This window comes from Colobus angolensis, unplaced genomic scaffold (assembly GCF_000951035.1).
Source record: "Colobus angolensis palliatus isolate OR3802 unplaced genomic scaffold, Cang.pa_1.0 Scaffold81, whole genome shotgun sequence".
NCBI lineage: Eukaryota > Metazoa > Chordata > Mammalia > Primates > Cercopithecidae > Colobus > Colobus angolensis.
In genome coordinates this window covers 11,236,560-11,260,187 of record NW_012121932.1, presented here as the reverse complement: position 1 = coordinate 11,260,187, position 23,628 = coordinate 11,236,560, and the positions used below count along the sequence as shown (strand labels likewise).

Genomic DNA, 23,628 nt, shown 5'->3' with positions numbered 1-23,628 from the left:
CACCTCCAATCTTGAGTCAGTCCAAACATCTCCCACCTCTATCCTGCCACCTGTGCAGCTGGACAGAGAAATCACCGATGCGAGGAGGTTGGGACTTCTGCACTCTCATGGCCACCAGCCTCCCCTTTACCCTCAAAATCCACTTGGCAAGCAAGAGAACTTCAACGCATTTGAGCTGAGTTTGGGAAATCTATCGTCTCGCCTTGTTCAGGAAATATTAGGATGGCATTTGCCTATGTCAAGTCATCTTGAGGAAATGATTCCTCAGGAACCACCAGCACCAGACCAGTGACTTAATCTGCATGTTTTCTCAGCTCCCTTGCTTGTCCCTACCCCAGGGGGAGCTGGCCAAGGTGAAATTGAGGTGGCAGGTTGAGCAGGGAACTTCCTGAGAGGCACATATTTCTCTGTGCTGCCTAACAGCAGATCAATAAGCAGTAGAAATTAGAGCTTCCTTTACATTATCGTCAGATTATCAGAGTTTCTGAATTAGATTTAAGAAAATTTTATAGTTCCACATTTTAATTATAGGCAAGATGTCTTTTCCTTTGAATACACGAATTTACAGAGGCAGCATACCTTGTTAAAGTAGAAACAAGCTATAATCATGTGTGCTCATAAACCATCCTGTGGGGCTGACCTCCAGGAAGAAAAACATGGCATGGTGTGATTGCATAGGGTAAACCCTTTATTTTTATTTAATAGTACATTTGGAAGAAGATAAGGCAAAAAGGCAATATTTCTATAATGTTGCTAGCATTTTCCCAAGGTAAAGCCAGGAAACAAACTTGTGTCCTTTCTATAAGAACTTCTAAGCGATGTCCCCTCTAACTCCATGGGCAGACACTAGTGGTGGTGAAGTTCATGAAGTTTTGAGGTGGCAAACAGCTTATTTTGTCCTTTATCATAATTGGTTTGCAAATTGGATGCCTGGTTTGGCATACTGGTTCAGTTGATCAAGCGTGGAATCCCTTTGGTCTTTGTAAGACCTGATGTATAAGGCCGAATAGGATCAAGAACTTGGGTTTAAGGAGAACGATTTACTGTTACCAATCAATATTATATAAAACCTGTCCTTTGTTTAACTCAAGCGACAGAAGTGAGTCTTCTCACCTGGACTCTAGATGCCTTGACAAGATTACTTCACGATATACTATGTTTCCCAGTTTGCTCATGGGAAATGGTAATCTTGGACTTATTTGGTAGAATCAACAGCTGCATTTTAAACTTGAAGTTGCTTTAAGTATTCCCTGCAAGGCCTCGTGTCCTCTGAGAGTGACTCAATGTTTTTGCTCAGCTGTTAAATACTTCCCTGCATTTTTTTCCTGATTTAATATTGCTATGAACAGGAAAGTGTGTAAAAGTAAAAAGTGTGTACTATTTACAGATTTAAAGCTTTCTTTGAGCTTGTCAAGGGTTAAGCAACTCATTTGCATTTAGTATAATGATATGCAAATCTTTTACTTTGATGTATGAAACTTCTGCTATCTCAAATTGACAGTATCATTATTTTCAGCTATGATCATCCATTTAAGTAAATGTTCCTATAATTTCGAGGTCCAGATACAAAGTGTTTTTCTATGGAAGCTTAGTCCTTGGCTGATACTCCATCATGCGAAGTCTTCAGGCAGATTAGTTACAACTTCAAAGTACTGAGAAACAGAGCCACTGTGAGGAAGGAAAAAAAACCAAGTCAGCTCAGTGACCACTTTTAAAATTAAAGGCTTATTTAAGTACCTGTAGATTGTTCCAAAAAACTTGTACTGGAAAAGCTGATCGAGAGCTACGATATCAGTGTACTAACTCATATTTTTCTTACCTGATTTCTAGAGTCTAGCTTTTAACAGGTCAGTAGTCTGTGTGATTTGCATTAGGTGGTCATGAATCACATTACAGGGTTGACTGCGCACATGAAAAGTGAAATTCACACAAGAGAAATTAGCATTTTCACATCTCTGCCTCAGAGTATCACATCAGAAGTTAGTTTGGGATGTGGATATCCCTGCAACTAGTGGTGTTCAACACTGGTTCTAAGTTGTAGTGATATGGAAACTTTAAATCAGATTGATTCAGCTGCTTTGGGATACAGCCGGGACACCAGGACTTTGGCAAAGCTCCCCACGTGATGGAATCTGCAGCCAAGGTTGAAATCCCTGCAGACTGAAGGGAGAGCTTCTGAACATGGCTCATCCTTAGCAAAGACTACGAGAAGTGAGGATCTCCAGGAACTTGCAAAAGGTGAGACTTAGGAGTGGCAGGAAAAGCCAGTGGGTAAGAAGATGCTTCTCAGAGGAAATGTGGAGGGAGAGGACTGAGCCAGGTGGACCCTGGGGTGGGTGTGGGCGGCTGGAGTAGAATAAGATATCTAGCAAGAATGACAGGCTAGGATTTCCAAAACTTAACATGTGGCATGTTTCATGTCACAGTTGCGTTGACTCTACTATTTATTATTTTATTTAAAGTTTTTGAAACAGGGCCTCACTCTGTCGCCCAGGATGGAGTGCAGTGGGGCGATCATCGCTCACTGCGGCCTCAACTTCCTAGGCTCAGGTGTTCTTCCCACTTTAGCCTCCTGGATAGCTGGGTCTACAGGCATGCACCACCATGCCTGGCTAAATTTTTATTTTTTATTTTTATTTTTGAAACAGAGTTTCACTCTTGTTGCCCAGGCTGGAGTGCAGTGGCGCCATCTCAGTTCACTGCAACCTCCACCTCCTAGGTTCAAGCAATGCTCCTGCCTCAGCCTCCTGAGTAGCTGGGATTTACAGGTGCCCGCCACCATGCCCAGCTAATTTTGTATTATTGTTATTTTTTTTTAGATGGAGTTTTGCTCTGGTTGCCCAGGCTGGAGTGCAATGGTGCAATCCCAGCTCACTGCAACCTCCACCTCCCAGGTTCAAGCAATCCTCCTGCCACAGCCTCCTGAGTAGCTGGGATTATAGGCATGCACCACCATGCCCAGCTAATTTTGTATTTTTAGTAGAGATGGGGTTTCTCCATGTTGGCCAGGCTGGTGTTGAACTCCTGACCTCAGGTGATCCACCTGCCATGTCCTCCCAAAGTGCTGGGATTATGGGTGTGAGCCACTGCGCCCAGCCTAATTTTTTATTTTTTTAGAGACGAGGTTGACTCTACACTGCAATCTAGGGATAGAGATATTCCCTAGGATATGTAAAGTTTTAAGCAAGTTAGTGTGATTTGTAACCAGATAAACTATATTTCCACTTTGCTAAAGGTGCATAATAGCAGAACAAGACAGTTATTTAGTTGCTGGCTTCCTCCAGAGTTCAAAATCCACAGAAGAGAGCGGCCAGTGCCTTAGACCTGCCCTCCTCACCACTTCACTCCTCTGTTACACAGACAGAACTGACGACTACCATTGTCACCCAGTGTCGGCCACTTCACCCGGCCCTCTGTGGCCTTCCCTGACTATAGAGGAAATGCTTACTGGAGCCAGGTGATAATGGAAGTATACCTCACCTGGCTTCTTTCTTTCAGTGAGAGAACTTCCTGTCATTGGGATGATAAGAGAACATTTTGCGCTTTGCTTTTTGTGAAATTAGCATACCCACTTAATTTAGATTGATGATCATTTCAGAGATGTGCATTGCTAGGGTTCCAGACACATGAGTGCAATAATAATAATAAATGGCAAACGTATTTACTAGTGTTGGTTTTATCTTAAACGGGGAGGGAGTAGAGAAAACTAATTTGCTCACAAAGTATTTTAAGTAGATCCATTCTAAGAATGATGGATCTTCCCAAAACCCAACTTGAGTTTCATCCAAAGAATTTCTTTATATAAGCATGTTCTCCCTTGCATACTAATCAAGAGTTCATTTTTCTAAGCATCATCCTGCAGCCACTCCTTAGTTTAACCTTGAGCTACACTCAAGTCAAAGCTCATGGGAAGAGGGAGCCAGGCATGCATTTTGGACTTGAGAATAGGTAGTTGGAAAGTAAAACTGCAAGTAAAAGTGCATTGTGGGATCTTACAGCTGTGTACAGGCCTGGCCCCGACAGACCAAGAGCTCTTTAAAGCAAAACTTGAAAAAGCAGGTCACTCAAGTAATAGCCCTTTCCACCCCATGCCTCCCCCATCCCCTTAGAAGCAAGGTGGGGGTATGAGCTGCTGACTCACAGAGATAAGGTCGAGCTCTATTGTTCCAGTATTCTCGGGATCCAGCTGCTTAAATATCTCTGTGGAGGGAGAAAAAAAGGATGTCACGAGTGAGTGAGCTGAAACAGATCATATTATCCTCTTTTCAGTTCAGCAACTGACTTCACTGACCGCCATACACGCTTTCTTCCTCATTCTCAAATTAGTAAAGAGGGAATTTCATTCTCAACTCCTGGAAGACATGTCTCTAGTTTAGATGATTTCACCAAGGTGAAAGGCAGGCCACTTTAATACCAAGATAACTGAAATGAGTCTTTCCCCAAATATCCACTTACTGAATAGCGTTTCCAGCCGAACCAAACACCGAACAAAATTATCAAAATCGATGATGAGCTGGTCATCTGCAAACCGAGCAACGATGACTTGGTGGAGTTGACAGGGCATCTTGAAACCTGAAGTTACATGAACAAACAAACTGATTGCTAAGCATTAGACTGTACCATTTAGCTGCACTCACAGGCTATGGAACCAAGTGGTGATTTAAATGAGGTATAATTGCTTTTGTCCCTTGGCTGCTCTTCTATGAGACTGGTTTGATTTTGCAAAGCCAGTACCTTCTGCTGTTTCTTTTGTTTCTGAACTGTCCACCTTCACCCTGCCTGTGTCTTTAATGACACATAAGTCTTTTCTTGTTCTCATGGTCATGGTTGCTTCATGTGGTTAACCATGCTGCTTCTTTTTGATTTTTTGTTTAGCTCTGAATCGTCTTGGAGACCAGATTCTTCCTGGATATATGTGAGCAGAAGCTGTTCCTGGTAAACTCATGGTAGTTCTCCCTCTTTCCAGAGTAAAATAATTTTTATTGGGCCTGTGGCCACCTAGCTTCAAGACTGCATGTGCCAGCTTCCTTGCAGTCAACAGAGGCCTTGCGATCACAGTCTGGCTGGTAGGATGTGTGAGCAGAAATGGCCTGTGTGCCCTTAAAGGCGAGGAGCCTTTCTGCTGTCAACCTGTTGGCAGCATGTGTTTGTGGTGGCACGCCATCCCAGGTCCCTCGGATGAGGGCCGGTGGGCATCATGGATGGGGGGAGATGGGGGAAGAGTGATCACACAGTAGGAGAGTAGGAGACGCCGTCCTAGCTGTGGACTGCTGGCACTGGGATTGCTATGCGACAGAAAGATACACCTCGTTTAAACCACCGTTGTGTGGGGTCTCTGCAGCAGCATTAGATTCCAGCAAATAGAATGAACAGCCTCATGCTGTAGCATTTGTTCCCAAAGCCCGGCAGTCTCCCGCTCTGCTGGTCTACCACTAGCTTGTGTCCTTTTATTGATATCCAATTCTGCTAGGGTCTTACCCTAAGGGCTGAGCTGAAACATTCCATTTCTGCCTAACCAACCCTGCACCAGAAAGGAGGCACCTGGAGGAGTCTGTTGAGAACTGGCTTTGTCTGCTTGCTGTGCCAGGCGGCTCCGAAGGAAACTTGGATTCAAGAAGGCACAGAGGGCACAGCATCCTACTGCATTTAATTTTACCAATTAGTCTTTAAAAGGGGAATGAAAAGGAGGTGTTTGTATTAAAACAGCACCTACTTTATTTTATAGCTTTACCAAACCTTGTATTATATGGTATAGGATGAGTGTTCACATATTTTACAGCCAGATTAAACTAGGAATGAAAATGCAATTATAAAGGGTTACCTGCTTCTTCTAACGCTTTCCGCATTTCATAGGAATTCATGGTACCAGACCTGTCAACGTCGATTTCCCGGTAAATTTTCTGGAACACATAAATTAGTTGTAAGAACTATGACCCAAAGCAAAGCTGGCAAGTTACCTCCCTAGTATGTGCTGAGTGGGGATGAAGTTTTTCCAGCTCTGTGCCTCTAGTTTGGCCTTGGAAGAATCACCCATATTTCTGCACTTCTGTCTGTGAGCTGGTTTGTAAATACGCCCATCAAGTCAGCCAGCCAACACCCATAGGCCCATGTTCTTGTCTTATGTAATTTTTGTACTTTAGCTGTCAAAAACCCTTCGCAGGAAACCCTTGATGGCGGCCTTTAGATGATCCCAATAATCGGGAGGAAGGGAACAGGCCACTTCACCTGCAAAGTCCTGGTTGGTTTTTTGTTTGCATTTCCTCAACCCGGTCTTTACTCACTCTGAGCTTCATTATGGGTAAAATCCCAATCCCCTTGGAAATGTTTCTCCACTCTGTGGAGGAGGTGCTGCATCTTAAAGCATACACACAGAATGTTCCCCAACACAGATCCACCCGCACCTCTGGGATCTTACTTGGTATTTTTGAATCTTCGTCCAGAGAATGTAGAACTCCTTCAGCCCCAGCTTGCCACTCCCGTCTGACTGCCTTCAGTCAAGGAAAGCCCTTGAGTGTGGGTCCATTTGGGCATAGTGTCACCTAGTTTGTCTTCTCAACTGGATCTTTTGAATATCATAGCACATATCATATTTGCAGAAGGATTCTTTTCCTGCTTTTCCCACTGGCTAAACCTCCGTTTAAAGGATTGGAGGAAGAACGAGAACGACTTGCTGGCTCCCTGCTGATTCTGGTTGCTGTTTTGATCTGGAGGTGCTGTGGAGGCCCCAGATACTACTAAAAATGAGCTATTGGATGACATGCAGAGGGCTTTGGATGGCTTCTAGTGGCTAGGCCCTTGCTATTTTTTTAGAGTATGTGGAGTATATCTAAGAGGCCTTTAGTGAAGGCAGCTAGCAGGTGCACACCGTGAATCCACTAGATAAAACTTCACAGAAGTGGCCAGGCATGGTGACTCACACCTGTAATCCCGGCACTTTGGGAGGTCGAAGTGGGCAGATCACCTGTGGTCAGGAATTCGAGACCAGCCTCGCCAACATGGTGAAACCCCAACTCTACTAAAAAGAGAAAAATTAGCTGGGTGTGGTGGCATGCACCTGTAGTCCTAGCTACTGGGGAGGCTGAGGGGGGAGAATCACCTGAACCTGAGAGGCGGAGGTTGGAGTGAGCTGAGATCGTGCCATTGCACTCCAGCCTGGGTGACCGAGTGAGACCCTGTTTCAAAAAAACCAACCAACCAACCAACTAAACAAGCAAACAAACACACAGAAAAAACTTCACAGAAGCTCAGGCTGCCCCTTACCACCACTTCTCACTAAGCATTGGAAACAAGGGGGAAATGGATGACTAGTTTGCCTTGGGGACAGGTGGGTGGTCTGGGAAGGAGCTAGAGCAAAAGGGAAGTAGGATGCTTATGAAAGGAGCCCTTATCTAAATCAAGAAGACGATCTTGATCAGACAAAACAGATTCACATCAGAAATACTGTGGTTAGGGAATATTTTCATAGAGGAAGTAATGGAAACACATCACAGAGGAAACAAATTCGAGCTGCTTTGTGCAAAGAAGTGATGGGCATATTGTCCAGGAACTTCCTGCACCAGCCCCAGGAATGGACTGGTGGGCCTACATTCTTTTTCTTTTCTTTTTTTTTTTTTTTTTGAGATGAGTCACACTCTGTCGCCCAGGCTGGAGTGCAGTGGCGTGATCTCGGCTCACTGCAACCTCTGCCTCCCAGGTTCAAGTGATTCTCCCGCCTCAGCCTCCCAAGTAGCTGGGATTACAGGCACGTGCCACCACGCCCAGCTAATTTTTGTATTTTTAGCAGAGATGGGGTTTCACCACGTTGGACAGGCTGGTCTCGAACTCCTGACCTCGTGATCTGCCCATCTTGGCTTCCCAAAGTGCTGGGATTACAGGCGTGAGTCATGGTGCCCGGCCGTGGGCCTGCATTCTAAGCCTTTCAAGGTAGGTGTTGGGGGAGGTGTAGCATTTGCTTTCCCTCATCAAAAGATTCTCGAATTTCCCTAGTAAGGGAGGTCAGTGCTGCTGACTGTCCGACGGCAACTCAGCAAGTTGGGAACAACTGGCCATTGTGAAAGGAGAGAAGGCCATGTGTTTGAATCTTTCTGGAGTGAGATTTTAAACTCCCCCAGTCTCTATTCCCTGGAGCACATTAAAGGATACATCTAGCATGTCAACCATAATTTTGCATGTCTCGATGCTGAAGCCATCTGACTTGATATCTTGGCCTAAAAGACAAAATCAGTGTGACAGGAAAAATCTCTAAGCGGTGATGTCTGGTTGAACTTTCCACAATCATGGAGATATTCTTTATCTGTGCCCATTCACATACAGAAGCCACTTCCATTATATAAATAGCCACACATGGCCAGTGACTACCAGATTGGGACAGTGCAGACGATGTCCACATTGTCCTGATGTCTCTGTGTATTTGCCATGGGCAAACAGGGCTTTAAAAAGTGCTTTTTGAACAAATAAATAACAGAATGATCAATGGCTGGGCCTTAGGTGCCCACCGGATATAAAGTCACCTGTAGTTGTTGGGCAGGGAAAAAGAAAACAGAGAGGGGGTGTGTTAATTATAGGCTACGACCCGTGAGAGAAAGAGGTTTACTTAAACTGTCCATCTGCAGACACTTATGGACTGTGTCCGCAGCTGACTGAGAAACCTGAAGCCCTGGGATCTCTCCACGAGCTATCATGCTAAGGGAGTCCTATCCACTTGGTGCTGGCAGGTGGCATGAGACCCTAGTCACCAATGTGAATCTGGCTCCCCACAGACTTCAAGAAAAGTCCAGCTTTTTTGTCATGTCCTTGAAAGAGGTTAGAGCCTGACCTGCCTCAAAGCTGCCACTCTGGGCACCAACCCCTTCTTAGATGGTCATGAGGCTCTGGCCCAGCGGCCACGCATACAGACTCTGGCGTGGAGCCCTCCAGAAGGCTGGAGTCACCAGGCGGCTAGGGCTAGGGTATTAAGCTCAGAGGCACGTGCGGAGCGAATGCTGCTCCCGGAGCAAGGAGCCGGCTGAATCCAGGCAAGGCCCGCTTCTTCCCCACCTCCCAGCCCCACCCTCCATCTGTGCAGAAACAATGAGGCTTTAGTCTCCTCAGCTCATGAGGATTGCATATCTGAAGAGCTCTGTGACCTCACTTGTGCCTAGTGGCCTCCAGGGTAAACACAGTCTTCTTGCCTTCCCTGAAAATTAGAGGTGGGTGGATACAGACCGGGGCGCCTCTGGGGAGGCCCTGCACTGGACTGACGGTAGCCTGGCTGGCCCAACCCTCTTGGTTCACACTGGGAGGGAAGACCCAGCTGGCCCTGGACTCTTCTTTGGCTCTGAAAGGCAGATTTATTTTATCTCATGGAGTTAGGCTAGAGGCCATCTTATGAGAGGGAATGATGTCCCTTGAAGTCCATGAGGCTTCTCGAGATGATCCCTAGGGCTGGTATGCAGCAAATGACCATGATTGCATTTGTCTTTGATGCAGATTCCTAGCTTCTGATATGTACAAAACTCTACTTCCTGGATTGCCAATTGCTCTTTTATCAAATGCAGCGTGATTCTTGTGATAATTTGAGGGGAAAAAATGTCTCTGTGTTGTGTTTCCTGCTCCTCCCTGCTGGTGATCCACAGTAGGGGGGTGAACGATCAATCCTCTGATATTTTTTTGCTTAAGAAATAGTTACAAGATGTGGCCAGGTGTGGTGGCTCACATCTGTAATCCCAGCACTTTGGGAGGCTGAGGCAGGCGGATCACTTGAGGCCAGGAGTTCAAGACCAGCCTGGCCAACATGGAGAAACCCCGTCTCTAGGAAAATACAAAAGTTAGCCGGGTGTGGTGGTGCATGCCTATAATCCCAGCACTGTGGGAGGCCAAGGCTGGTGGATCACTTGAGGTCAGGAGTTCGAGACCAGCCTAGCCAATATGGTGAAACCCCATCTCTACTAAAAATACAAAAGTCAGCTGGCTGTGGTGGCACATGCCTGTGATTCCAGCTACTTCAGAGGCTGAGGCAGGAGAATCACTTGAATACGGGAGGTAGAGATTGCAGTGAGCTGAGATTGCGCCACTGCACTCCAGCCTGGGTGACAGAGCAAGACTCTATCTCAATAAATAAACAAACAAACAAATAAATAAATAAATAAAATAAAAAAATTGATCACACAAAGCTAGTAAGTATGTAGTGGAAATGTGGATTTGATCTTTGATCTGTGGATGCTAGAAACACTTGTTCTTTTTTTATCACATCATACAGATCCTTCATCCACTTCTTGGAGGGGATGGAGGGTGGTGGTTTAGTCACAGCAGCCAGACATGGAGGAGGAAAGATTTCCATGTTCCCTCCCATCCACAGGGGAAAGGGCAGGATGAGGTTTTGCAATGAGGGGATACTCACGCTTTGCTAGAACCCTTCTCAGGATGGTCTGCAGCTCAAAGGCAGAGATCTCTGCATCCTGTGGACACGCAACCAGAGCATAGTTATTGGCCCCCCGTGGGAGCTGGATGAGCACAGCGCAGGACAGCAGTGCATTAGGTAGGCCTGCGGTGGGGTCTATGAATGTGCATTTCTAACAAGCCCCCAGGCCATGTTGGGGCTGCTGTTCCCAGACCACACTTTGAGTAGTACTGTCCCATCCTGGATTTTAGATACAGTTTTTGGTTTTGTTCCTTTTAGAACACCCAGGCTGGACTGCAGTGGTATGATCCTAGCTCACTGAAACTTCAAACTCCTAGGATCAAACAATCCTCCAGCATCAGCCTCCCAAAGTGCTGGAATTACAGGTATGAGCCACTGCGCTTGACCTACATATGGTGTTTTAATGCACAGTTGCAGTAGAGAGAGTCCACTCACCATTTCTTTGCTGTAGAGAATATAAATAATAAATACTCCCCTCTACCCATGTTTGTGGTCTTTCTTAACTTGGTTCTCTTACACCATTCCTCTTATCTGGCATGTCTTCTTCATTCTTTAAAACTCAAAGCTCAGACTTCCTGTAAAACTGGTGAAAACCAGCTGCCTCCAAGACCCAGCTGGCCCTCCTCTATGCCCATCATGCCAGGGTCCCTCACAGGCTCAGATGTCTCTATTCACTTATACATATTTATGTAACTCATGGATAAACTCCTTTGTTTAAAACCAAGATTGACTGCAGTCATTTTTGCCTTTTGGGGGTGTGTATGTGTGGGATTCAATCAGTGGAGAAAGAAGACACTCATGGCCTCTTATCTTGGGAATCTGGGAGGGAGCAGAGGGTGAGAGGCTGGTGGAGGCGCAGAGCAGACGATGCCTGGCTTAGCACTTTGATGGGTCTTGGGGTCAGCAAAGGGAGCCCCAAATGAGCTCAGTGATTGCAAAGTTCCTCCACATAGTGAAGAAACAGGACGTTTTTTGGCGTTGTTGGGAAAAAAGAGGCTAAATAACTTTGTGATAGGACTAAATGGCGGAGGGATTTTTTTAAGACCAGGGAAGCTGCCAGGTATGGTGGCTCACACCCGTAATCCCAGCACTTTGGGAGCCTGAGGTGGGAGAAATGCTTGAGCTCAGGGGTTTGAGACCAGCCTGGACAACACAGTGAGACCCTGTCTCTCTTAAAAAATTAGCTGGGCATGGTGATATGAGTCTGTAATCCCAACCCTTTGACAGGCCAAGGTTGGAGGACTGTTGAGCCCAGGAGTTCCAGAGCAGCCTGAGCAACATGGCAAGACCTTCTCTCTAGAAAAATAAAAATAAAATACAAATTAGCTAGCCATGGTGGTGTGCACCTATAGTCCCAGCTACTTGGGAGACTAAGGTGGCAGGATCTCTTGAGCCCAGGAAGTGGAGCCTGCAGTGAGCTATGATCATGCCACTGCACTCCAGCCTGGGTGAGAGAGAGAGGGACCCTGTCTCTAAAAAGAGAAGAAAGAAGAAGAAGAAAAGAAAAGAAAAGAAAGGAAAAAGAACAGAGAAGCCTAATTCAAATACTCTGTTGCAGGTTGCCTGCATTCTTGAGATTTGAAACCCTTCCACCTCCCCAAATCCTTTGTGGAAATCAAGGATAAGGGGCCAAATTTCATGCCTCAATTGGTGTAGAACAGAGAAAATAAAACAGCCACAAGGTGAGCCCAGGAATCCTAAGGAAGGGGGAACACAGAGTCAGGGCTGACCATGCGAACGGAAGCCCCTGGCAGCAAGCGGAGGTCTTAGGGAGGACATACGCAAGAAGGCTGAGCTGGAATCCGAGGACCATTTGCAATTTCTCTTTGCTTTTGTTCAGTTTGTTTCCTCTCCCCTTTAAACTAAAGTCTCCTTGGAGACCTTTGCATCAACCAGAGTGCATGATGTTGTTTTTGGGAACATTTACCTCCCCTGCCAACTGGGCAAACAGTCTCCTGAATCCATCATCAATGTCATCCTCGCTGATGTCGAACTGGAAGGTGAGGCAGAGACATGAGAATGCATCAGAGCGAGGCATGACAGCAAGTGCCTGCCTGCCCTTCCGTGGCAGCCACCTCCCACTCCCCTTCTCTGTCCCTCTCTGGGACCCGAATTCTACGGTTATTTGGGTTGAGATCAGGTATAGTGTGAAGAATTAATATAAAGTTGTTTTTTTTTTTCTAATTAAAACGTGAGAGGGAATGTAAATTATGTGGGAAGGCGTAATATTCTAATCTCTCACAGAGGTATCTTCTCTAGCATCCAATTAAAATGGCCTTTTAGGATCTATTCTAGTGGGGACTTGGAAGCATAAAGACTAGCTGGAATGTTCTGGACGGATTTTGACAGTGGCTAGCACAGCCCAATAGGCAAGGGACTGGCCCATGCCCCTAAGCACAAAGGCCAGAGCTGACACAAGAAGTTGACGCTTGGAATCCCAGTGCCTGGCTTTATCCTTAGTTTCAGACTTTGTTCGTGAAGTCCAAACACTCTTGGAGTTTTTTTGCTCCTCCGCCCTCTGGATTGTCCAGGACAGAGTGGGTGAAATTCAAGGAGTTACAAGTACCTCTTCAAGATTGGCCTCGATTTCATCATCGACAGCTCTGGAAATAGAAAGAAATTATGTGTTACTGGAAGGCAGGTGAAGGCAAAAAGGAAGTGTCACAGAAATCACTGCTAAAATGGAAGTGCAGTGCTAACTGCAGCAGGCGGTAGGCAGGGTGGGGCGGGGCTGAGGTGGGGGGAGGTCTTCATATTCCAAGCTTCTGTGATAACACCTCCCCTAAACAGCAACAATTTTTCTGCATTCCAAGTTTCTGTGATAACATTTCTCTGCATTCCAAGTTTCTGTGATAACACCTCCCCTAAACAGCAAAAATAAAGGCAGAAGTGATCTGAAGGAAGTGTCATGACCCAAGCAGCGTGGGCAGCTGGAGATTTTTGTTTGCTAGTTTTTGATCTTTATCAAATAGTACAGCCTTCGCGTGTAGTGTGGTGTTGGTCCTAGCCTTAAGGAATAGCTTCTAAGTTCCACCTGAAACATCCTTTGCCGACTTAGACTTTCACACTGAGAATCATGCAGTGCAAATCATCACCTACTTGTTCTGCCTCAGGTTGGAGAGGTGGGCAGTGTGGAGCCCTGTGTGTCATTTCAGCCAAAGCTCAGGTCAGGCAGTGGTTAGTTTATCCTGTGCACTGCCCCTGTGTCCAGGGCCAGGTCCTTCTGCTCCATAGTGAGGGTAATTGAGCTCAGGAGGGTCTTCCTTGGCCACTGCGATTTTAACTAGGTGACCAATAGTCCTATCTGCAGGGCCAATGCCTGGCAGAAGGAAAAGGGGACCTCTTGGTGCTGATCGCTGGAATCTGGAGCAGAAGGATTAATATCTTGGGACAAGGAAGTCAGACACCTTTGAGAGGTGGGGTGTCCTGTCGGGGTAGGGAGCTCACCCTGGAGAGAGTTGAGGGGTTGAGACTTCCCTGGGAGAGTGACTTGTGGCTGGCAGGGAGAGTAATGGGTTTGACAAAGGACAGTGTTACTCTAATGCCACCAGGTCATGCTCCTATTTCTTGTCTGTGAGGACTAAGCTGAACACACCAGGCTTCCTCTAAGGATCCTCAGAGCTGAGAGGAAAGGTCCCTTTCCCCCATGGTAGGCTTTAGCAAATGAAGACAGCCTGTCAGTGGCAGGGGGGCTACAGCTATGCTTTAGTGGCATTTATTGGTTTGCAGCTGCCTGGCATTGCTTTGTCTCCCTTTGCCATGGGAAATTATTTCTGCATCATGCATTATCTTGGGGCAAGGGCAGTTCCCTGCCTCTACCTCCCATTGGCTCTTCCTCTCCAGTAACCAGCAGGCCAGGTGGCTGACCCAAGCCCAGTGCCTCAGACACACTCCATGAGATCTTTAGACCTGAGTGCATGACCCAGGGTCTGAGGGGTCATCTCACACCCCGGTCCTTCAACACATCCTTGGCTCCTGTTTTTCCTAGCCTGACCCCCCTACCTCCCATCAGTTCTGGAGTCTCCGATGGCCTTTCGATGGATTCCCTTTAGCTTAAATCATCCAAGGTAGATTCTGCCTTTGCCAATCAAGTGCCCAGCTGAATATACATGGTTGAGGCAGAAGTCAAAGTGGCAGAAGCCGTTGTGAATTGAGGCCACCTGGACAGTGGCAGGAAATGGTGATGTCAGCCACAAAGGATTCCCAAACATCTGGGATCCCATGAGGAAGGGGAGAGGGAGCTGGTGACTATAACAGGGAGAGTTTCCGGAGGTGGGAACCGTTGAGATGGTTCCCACCTTACATCCTTGGTGGCTCTCCTAGGCCAGGTGGCCTGGAAAAGCAAGGATTACACCAGCACTGCTCAGCTTTCTTCAAATGACGAGACTGGATTCATAGTTTAACACTCAAGTACCAACTTGAGAATTCAGAGACACACTTAAGAAATTAGACCCTGCAATTCACTGAACAGCCACTCCTTTCCAACCAGAAATATCCACAGTGGCTTTTTCCATTGTTTACCTTACTGTAACACTAAAACTTCCCCAATCCATCAAATCCCCACACTAGTCCTTCGAGGCGGGCAGGTGCTACAGAAAAAGAAACTGACATTCAGAGGACGAACGAGCTCTCTAGGGGCCGAGGAACAGAACAGCGGGTAGGGACAGGGAGGGGTGGGGAGAGGAAGGGACCAAACCACCTACTGGTAATCAGCTTTCTTTTCAGAAAAGACCCGGATGCAGAAATCCCCATCCTTGTTGGGTTCAAAAGTGGAAGGCACGAGAATGTACTCTCCTGGTGGCAGCTTGAAGCGGTTGAGCACTTCCCGGAGGTTGATGAAGGTGTCTGAGCGCTCCCTGGCGCGATTCGTCAGGAAGAAGTTTTTGCTGAGGTGGATGTTGGTCTGCCCACTTAACTGAGGAATAAATAGAGAAACATGGCGGTAGATGAGGGAAAGGCTCCAGGCAAATGTCATTTTCATTCACTGAGATAAAAGCAGTTGGGTAGTGTGGTGGCTCCGTCCTGTTGTCCTGGTGTATAAGGAGGCAAGGCCAGGCGTCGGAGATCAGCCTGGGCAACACAGGAAGCCCTCATCTATTTAACAACAATGACAACAACAAATAATAATAATAATAATAGGCCGGGCGCGGTGGCTCAAGCCTGTAATCCCAGCACTTTGGGAGGCCGAGACGGGCGGATCACGAGGTCAGGAGATCGAGACCATCCTGGCTAACATGGTGAAACCCCGTCTCTACTAAAAATACAAAAAAAAACTAGCCAGGCGAGGTGGCGGGCGCCTGTAGTCCCAGCTACTCCGGAGGCTGAGGCAGGAGAATGGTGTAAACCCGGGAGGCGGAGCTTGCAGTGAGTTGAGATCCGGCCACCGCACTCCAGCCTGGGAGACGGAGCCAGACTCCGTCTCAAAAAAAAAAAAAAAAATAATAATAATAATAATAAAAAGCAGTACAGTGACAATGCCTGGGTCATTTTAGACAAAAAGCAAACTTTTATTGGGTGTGGTGGCTCACGCCTGTAATCCCAGCACTTTGAGAGGCTGTGAGAGGATTGCTCGAGGCCAGGAGTTTGAGACCAGCCTGGGCAATGTAGTAAGTCCCCTGCCTCTACAAAAAGTAAAAATATTAGCCAGAGGTGGTGGCATGCGCCTTTAGTCTCAGCTACTCAGGAGGCTGAGGTAGGAGGCTCACGTGAGTCCGAGAGTTCAAGGACGGCAGTGAGCTGTGTTCTCACCACTGTACTCTAGCCTGGGTGACAGAATGAGACCTTGTCTTAAAAAAAAAAAAAAAAATGCAAACTTTCTACCAAAAAACACAAATGCCTGCTGAGGAACTTGGAAGCACATGCCCGCAGGGGGTTTCACAACCATTCAGCTCTGCCTGCAGAGATGCCCGGTCTTTCCACACAGTGTTTCCAGCCTGCCTCTAAGAGACTCTCAGGCAGGAACAGCGTCCACATGGCAGGAACCTGACTCAGTTCTACGTGGTGTATGATGCACTAATAAAAAAGCAAAGACAGGACTGGGGGCAGGAAAAAGACAACCCAGCTTCCAAACCAAGCGTGATCCACTGGACCAAGGCTGGAGCAGCATCCAAAAGGGCCCGATGTGTGACCGGTTGCACTGCCTTGCCGTGAGAGAAATGTACTACAGGTGGGTCAAAGTGCCCCTTGTGTCTACTTTAATAATCGTGACCTTGGAAGTCAAATGGCTACCATGCATCCCATCTGCTTCAGTCAGTGGTGATTGTGGGCCCAAATGCTCTCGCAAAATTTCACTCATGCCACGGTAGTGTAGTGAGGTGGATGGCTGACCAGTTTTACGGAAAAATAAACTGAAATGCAACCAGGCGCAGTGGCACACGCCTGTAATCCCAGCCATTTGGGAGGCTGAAGCGGGCGGATCACCTGAGGTCAGGAGTTCAAGACCAGCCTGGCCAACATGGTGAAACCCCGTCTCTACTAAAAATACAAAAATTAGCCTGGCATCCTGGTGCGCGCCTGTAGTCCCAGCTACTTGGGAGGCTGAGGCAGGAGAATCACTTAAACCCGGGAGGCGGAGGTTGCCGTGAGCTGAGATCACACCACTGCACTTCATCCTGGGTCAAAGAGAGAGACAAAAAAAAAAAAAAAACAAAAAACCAAAAAACAAAACAAAAAACCCCTGAAATGCAGAGAGGAGCCGTAACATGTCCAGGGTCACACAGCCTGGGAACTGGGTCCTGGTCTCCTCTGCGCTCCCGTGTTGTCTTCTAGCACAGTCTGTAGGGTTCACCTTTTCCCTGACTCAGTCTTCTGCTGAGAGTGACACAGGACTCTGTGAAAAGCCTCCTGCAGTCTCAGGAGGATTTTAGATTTTCTGCCCAGAACCAAACCCTGTATGGGCTCTGTCAGGTCACAGGGAAGCAGCGGGTCCCACAAGGACTTTCCAGAAATCTTGCCCAGAGCTTAGACCAGTAGGATCTAGAGCCTGGGCAACTTTGGCAGGGACCCAGGGGTGGCCAGGACTCATCCTTCATGGCCACCAGCCCCTGTCCAGGTTTCACGATGCTCCCCGAGCTCCAGCAGTCTAAGCCTGTCGCTTTTTTGGTGACCTGAGCACCCCAGGACATGGGCCAGACGTACCTCCTCTGGAACCTGCAAAATAAAAGAGACGCAATTCAGATGCCGGAAAAGCAGTGTAAGAAAATGCATCAGTGTGCTCTTTTCTTTTGCTGCCCTGTTTTCTCTGTAGTATTAGCAATATCAACTAATTCAACTGAGTAACTGTTTTCCAAGGAACTCAAAGCCTCTCCAATACTGAAGAAAATCCTCTTATGACATGGCAATCATGTTGATAAGCCCTCACCTCCATTTCCAACTTACAGAGCATAAATCTGAGGCACAGAGATGTGAAGAGACTTGTCTAAGGTGGCAAAGCCCATATCTGCCTCCCACGCAGGGGAAGAGGGCCAGGTGGGCCCTATTGGAGGAGGCAGCAGGCGAGGTGAAACACACTCAGGGCTAGGAGCCAGCAGTGCCGGCCTCTGTCAGCCAGGTCCAGTGGTCCGGTCTGCATTTCCTTGAGCAAGTCCCCTCCTCTCTCCGGCCTCAGTTTTCTTATCTCAAAAATAGGACCCAATGATCCCCAAGGTCCTTCCCAACTCTGAAAGCCCATGGCTGCATTTCCAAGCCCATAAGGTGGTGGGAGGGAAGCTGCGTATCACAATTCCATTTGCAATCTCCTTGGAGCGATTCTGTCCTAGATCTGAAGTCCTCAGCTCCTGTTTCAGAGACGGAGGGGTTTGAGCCTATGTGCATTTTTACAACTGACGGTGTTTGCCCAGCTCCCTTTCTCAGGTGAGTGAGCAGGTAGAGGTCAGTGTCCCATGGGTGGCAACGTTGCCAGTGGTGAACACACAGCCTCCTCTCCTGACACCTCATCTGGATCCTCCCAGGGGCGTGCTGGGAAACTGGCTCTTGGGAGAGGGTGGAAGCTCTGATTTGTGTTATTTGCCACTTTCCATGGTGTAAACAGGTCCCCGCCAGGGCCATTTTTCAGGCTGCCGAGGTGACCTCCACAGACACGGGTCAGAGAGAAGAGACGGGCTTTGGGAGCTAAGGAGCCAGCTCCAGCCCATCACACCGAAATGCATCCCCAAGCAGCGCCCTAAAGCCTTCCTTGCATCCCTCTCCTCCCACGGCTACCTGCAGCCCACAAAAGCTCTTTCTTGTTCTGCAGAAGGGAGTGGGGAGATCCCAGGGGCCCAGTGTGTTGGGTGAGTTCTCAGTGCCCCAGCCCCAGCCCCAGCCTGAAGAGGGAGAGGAGGCTGCAATGCGGCTGCCCTCTGGCCGCGACTCAGAGTGAAAGGAAAACACGCAGACAGCAGGAGTCTGTGTAGGGATCTGGGCTCCTGCCAGCAGAGCTGTGGGGGGAGCATCATGACTGATGTTCCCCTGTCCCCAAGCTCTCCACCATCCAGGCCAATGCCTTTGCGGAGTTCTGAGCAGCTGCACCTATGGACTCAGTCCTGCGCTCACAGTATTGCCTGATGTGGCCCAGTATATTCTGTTCTTTGGAGATGGGTGGGCTGACCAGAATGCCAGGCCTGGAGGATGTGAGAAGGGATGTAGAGGCCATTTGAGAGTGGAACTCCCTGGAGGCTGGCTGTGGGGGCCCCGTGGAGGGCTTAGAAGGCCCCACAACCCAGACCTGCTGCAGGGACCTCCCTGCGGGGGATACTCCTGAGCCTGGCCAGGCTGGTAGCTTTGCTTTTCCTTGGCCAAGCTCCCTGTCTGGGATCCCATCCCCAGTTCTGCCTCTGGGGTCAGCTTTCCATGCAGGGGCTGAGATGAGCACGGGGGAAGGGAAGGCGGGAGCCCCTGCGCTCCGCACCTCATAGATGCCAAAGCCGATGGTGTGCATGTCCTCGCCCATCTTCCTCTGCCGCCGCCGGTGCTTCTGAATGAGCCCCACCAGGAAAGTGCAGCCGCTCTCCCCGTCCTCCTCATCCTCATCCTCCTCCTCCAGCTTGATCAGGTACTGAGGGTTCATCCAGAAAGTGTCTGCAGCCAGAAGGGGGCAGAGGAGCCCAGCCCTGAGAAGGCATGCATGCAGGTGGGGACAGCTGCGGGGTGGCCCTGGTCTCAGGCTTGGAGGCTTCTAAGAGAGGGATGGAGATAAAGGGAGATGGCAGGAGATGGCGGGAGGCAGTGGAAGATGGTGGGAGATGGTGGGAGATGGCAGAGGATGGCACAGGATGGCAGAAGATGGTCAGAGATGGCGGGAGATGTTAGGAGAGGCTAAGAGGTGGCAGGAGACACCAGGGTCGGGGTGCGGACTTCAGGCTTTGTCAGGCTGGGGATGGGTGATGGTAGCTGTGGAGAGAGGATGACCTGCACTTGCCTGAATCTAACAGGAACCTAAATTAGAAACTTCCCCTAGCAGTTCTCTGTCTGGCTCCAGGCTGGCTTGTCTTGGGGACTGGGGACTGGAACGCAGGGTGGTTAGAGCCGTGACTTCCCCTCATGGTAGCTTCTCTTCACTGGGCTCTGATGGGGGGTCTGGGGTGGGGCTCGGCTGGCCTGGGGGACTCCAGGATCTGCTCCCTGCACTCGCCAGTCTCTGCCCCCTCAGTGAGCCCGGAGGCCAAGAACATCTTGTGTATAATTCCAGACTCTTGTTCTGTGTCCCTTGTCCTCTCAGGCCTATTCCCTTGCCCTGCTCCTGATGTCTCTGCCCTCCTTACTTCCAAAACCTATTTATTTAAAAAATCTAAGATTCATTCATGTTTAAGGGGAATTACGCTAATTGCCTTTCCATACCTAATGGGATAAAACCCTAACTGTGGAATTAAAGGCACCATCTGTGTAGGGATTGGCAGCTACGGCCCCGCAGGCTGTGGCCTGTTTTTGTAAATAACGTCTTATTGGAATGTAGCCATGGCCATTCGCTTAAGTATTGGGTTACAGCAATAGAGTTGTTGTTATAGAGACTGAGTGGCCCACAAAGCCAAAAATATTTACTGTCTGACCCTTTAGAGGGAGCTTTCCGACTCCTGATCTAGTGGGTAGGAGGGGTCCTTTCTGGGGGGCAGAGGGTCTTCCCAGTGCCACTGGGACTGCCACTTGGTGGCTGCATACTTGAGGTGAGGAAGTCAGAGCCCCAGAGCTGTAGGTCAGCTAGTTACAATCTGACTACTTGCTCTGTGGCCCTGGTATGCTACTTAGAGCCTCAGCTTCCTCATCTGTCACAGAGGATCACTATGCGACCATGACCTGCTGTCATTGTACTTACAGAGTGACTCCACAATCAGGGGGCCTGGGTTCAAATCCCAGCATGCTCTGTGGCCTACGGCAAGTAACTAGCCTCTCCAAGCCTCGGTTTCCTCATCTTAGAGATGGCAGTGATAAGAAAGTGCCTGCCTCAGAAGTTTGTTGAGAAGATTAGATAGAACGTTATTCAGGCTGAATATCCCTTATCTGAAATTCTTGGGGCCAGACGTGTTTCCTATTTTGGATTATTTTGGATTTTGGAATATTTGTATATACATAACATATCTTGGGGATGGAACTCGAGTCTAAAGACAAAACTCATTTCTGTTTCATATGTAATTTATACACATAGGCTGAAAGGAATTTTATAGCATATTGAAAATAAATTTGTGCATGAAACAAAGTTTTGACTGCGTTTTGACTGCGACGTGTCACCTGAGGTCAGGTGTGGAATTTTCCACCTGTGGCATCATGTTGGGGCTCAAAAAGTTTTGGATTTTGGAGCATTTCAGATTTCACATTTTCAGATTATGGATCCTCACCCTGTGTACAAAGCACTTAGGTTAGTTCCAAGCACCAAAGCTGTGTCCCATAATTGGCAGATGTCATCATGTTCAGATACCTGCTGACGGACTAAGCCATGAAGGCAGAAGAATCAAAGGGCTCAACAAAGGCTGGACCAGAGGAGAAATCTTCACCCTATCTGGGCAGGGCCCAGTCAACATCTGCTGATTGAACTGAATAGGGGGCAAACAAACAGGGCCTGGTATGTGGGGGCCTCCCTGGGTGCAGGGGCAAGGTTCCCCTGCAGGCTTGGCTGCCTGGGTGTGGGGTGCAGAGAGTAGCTCATGGCCGTGAGGTGGGATTCAGCACTGCTTCCATGAGCATGGTGGAAGGTCGTGGCTGAAGGTCATGATGGGTGCTGGGGAATCCAGGGCCTGGAGAGGACATCACAGAAATAGCGGCTCTTGGGTTTGGCCTGGGTAGGCAGCAAATGAATGCAGGAGGTAAGGGAATGAGAAAGAGAGCAAGGCTCAGGGAGAAGGAAGACAGAGAGGGTTCCAGTGAGCGAGAGCTGCCTCCTGGGACTGCTAGGCTGTGGGGTATGGCACACAGGGTGGAGAAAGGGGAGCCTTGGCCTTTGGCAGCCCCACATTGCAACAGCCCTTACTCGGGTAGTTCCTGCAGCCTCCCGCGGTGGAGCCCCGCCTCCAGTTCCCATCCATTTTGGTGAGTTTCCACTTCTTGTAGGTATCGCTGGTGAGGGTGTCTGGGGTCAGGTTGCAGATCTCTAGGCGGGAATAGTGCCTCAGGAAGTCACTGAAAGACATCCTGGCAAAAGCAGAGACACAGCTGTCGCAGGTGATAAGAGGACACACTGGTAAGCCTTGACTCTCCATCATCATCAGACCAGGACCACCCAATGCCAGGCAGAGCAGCTCATTAGAGCTGAGTGGGTAGGCACCAGTTTCAGAATCAGAAGGTTCAGATTCCAGTCCTGGCGCTGCAACTTTCTAGCTGGGTGACTTTGAGCAAGTTACTTAAACTTCCCTGAAGCTGAGAACTCTCATCTGCAAAAATGGGAGCCGTGCCCATCAAATGTGACAATATATGGGTCCCATTTGATAGAGTGCATGTTGTGCACGGTGCAGGCGGTCCCGTGAGTGGCGCAGACACACAGACATGTGGGTCCCTTGCTGCTCACTAAGGGACCAGTTTCTTAAGGGGCAGGGATCAGTCTCTGGAACCTGGGGGAGAAAGGCCCCATCTTTCCCTTGTTTCCTGGGATCTGAACGTTACCAAAGGAACTCTTCTTAGCCTTTTTGTGAAGCCCCTCAGCTTATAAACCCCACTGTCAAGATGGACTGTTGAAGGGGTTTAAGAATTTCTTTATTCAGGCTCTTATAGTGAACTTAAAATAATAACAAAACCAGGATCCCACACCCCCGTGTCCTCAACATGGTAAACTCACTGTTGGCCGACACACTTTCTTATTAGCAACTTTCTAGTAAAGACAATTGGGGAAGACAGATGTTTTCTGTCTTCCCTGAAGCCTCCACTAATCTCACCAGAATTCTCCATCTTCATGCCGTCTGGTCAGCCTTTCCCTCTCCTCTGGGTCTATAGTGTTCCAGCTTGGGCAGCTGGAAAACAAAGTAATGAGAGAGGCATTAGTGTACGATGATTTCTCCCCAAAGGTCCCCAGAGTTGAGGAAGAGGGACATCTGCTCTCACCTCTGAGGGCTCAGGCTCCAGAAAGGGGGAAAGTAGCCCACATCTGGCTAACAGCTTCATTGAAATACTCTTACAGCACTTTAAAGAGTACAGAACACTATACAGATGTAAACCAGGGAGCAAAGTGAGAGGGTGAGTTGCGCTGGAAGACAGTGGCAAGGAAGAGTCCAGAAAATGAACACAGTCCATTAGAGGGAGATGGAGTAGCTCAGATCAGCAGCTCTTTTAGGGACAACTGAAGATCTGATAAAGAGCATCTGGCCTTGGCCTCTGCAGCTGGCCTGGGAAGCCTCAGCAGATGTTTGTCCGTCCACGGAGCAGAAGGACCTGGCCCTGTACACAGGGGCAATGCACAAGATAAACTAACCACTGCCTGAGCTTTGGCTGGAATTACACACAGGCCTCTGTACTGCCCACCTCTCCAACCTGAGGCAGAACAAGTAGGCTGAGGTTGCCACAGCAGATACACAAACAAGTGTTTACCCCAAATAGTTGAGGGTTCAACATGCCTACCAGTAAGCCCTGGAAATCAACAGAGGGATGTTTCTCTGGTCTTTGGTACAGAGTTCATATCCCTGGAACAGAAGTGCCTGGGGGAAGGTGGGGTACATTTTTTTCCCTGAAAGCCCCATAGAAGGGTGGATTTGAGCTGGGGAAGGGGTGAACCCGGAGGCAGTGGGAGGAATGAACTTCACAGGAGCAGCTTGGGGCCTGGAAAAAGGCACCCA

The 23,628-nt window shown here is 48.4% G+C and overlaps 1 protein-coding gene across 1 annotated transcript in view; it reads right to left on the bottom strand.

Moving 5' to 3' along the window:
- Nucleotides 1-665: 665 nt before the first annotated feature.
- The window catches only part of CAPN2 (calpain 2, (m/II) large subunit), a 73,425-nt gene continuing 50,462 nt past the window's right edge, over nucleotides 666-23,628 (bottom strand). The window contains exons 8-21 of the mRNA XM_011929494.1: nucleotides 22,735-22,809; nucleotides 21,837-21,997; nucleotides 19,287-19,456; nucleotides 17,537-17,548; nucleotides 15,103-15,314; nucleotides 12,966-13,002; nucleotides 12,327-12,392; nucleotides 10,379-10,436; nucleotides 8,143-8,207; nucleotides 6,416-6,484; nucleotides 5,822-5,900; nucleotides 4,456-4,572; nucleotides 4,142-4,200; nucleotides 666-1,668 (exon numbers count right to left, since the gene is read on the bottom strand). Of these exons, the coding sequence (XP_011784884.1) occupies nucleotides 1,645-1,668; nucleotides 4,142-4,200; nucleotides 4,456-4,572; nucleotides 5,822-5,900; nucleotides 6,416-6,484; nucleotides 8,143-8,207; nucleotides 10,379-10,436; nucleotides 12,327-12,392; nucleotides 12,966-13,002; nucleotides 15,103-15,314; nucleotides 17,537-17,548; nucleotides 19,287-19,456; nucleotides 21,837-21,997; nucleotides 22,735-22,809 (1,204 nt within the window). The 3' untranslated portion in view covers nucleotides 666-1,644. The remainder of the gene's footprint in view (nucleotides 1,669-4,141; nucleotides 4,201-4,455; nucleotides 4,573-5,821; nucleotides 5,901-6,415; nucleotides 6,485-8,142; nucleotides 8,208-10,378; nucleotides 10,437-12,326; nucleotides 12,393-12,965; nucleotides 13,003-15,102; nucleotides 15,315-17,536; nucleotides 17,549-19,286; nucleotides 19,457-21,836; nucleotides 21,998-22,734; nucleotides 22,810-23,628) is intronic.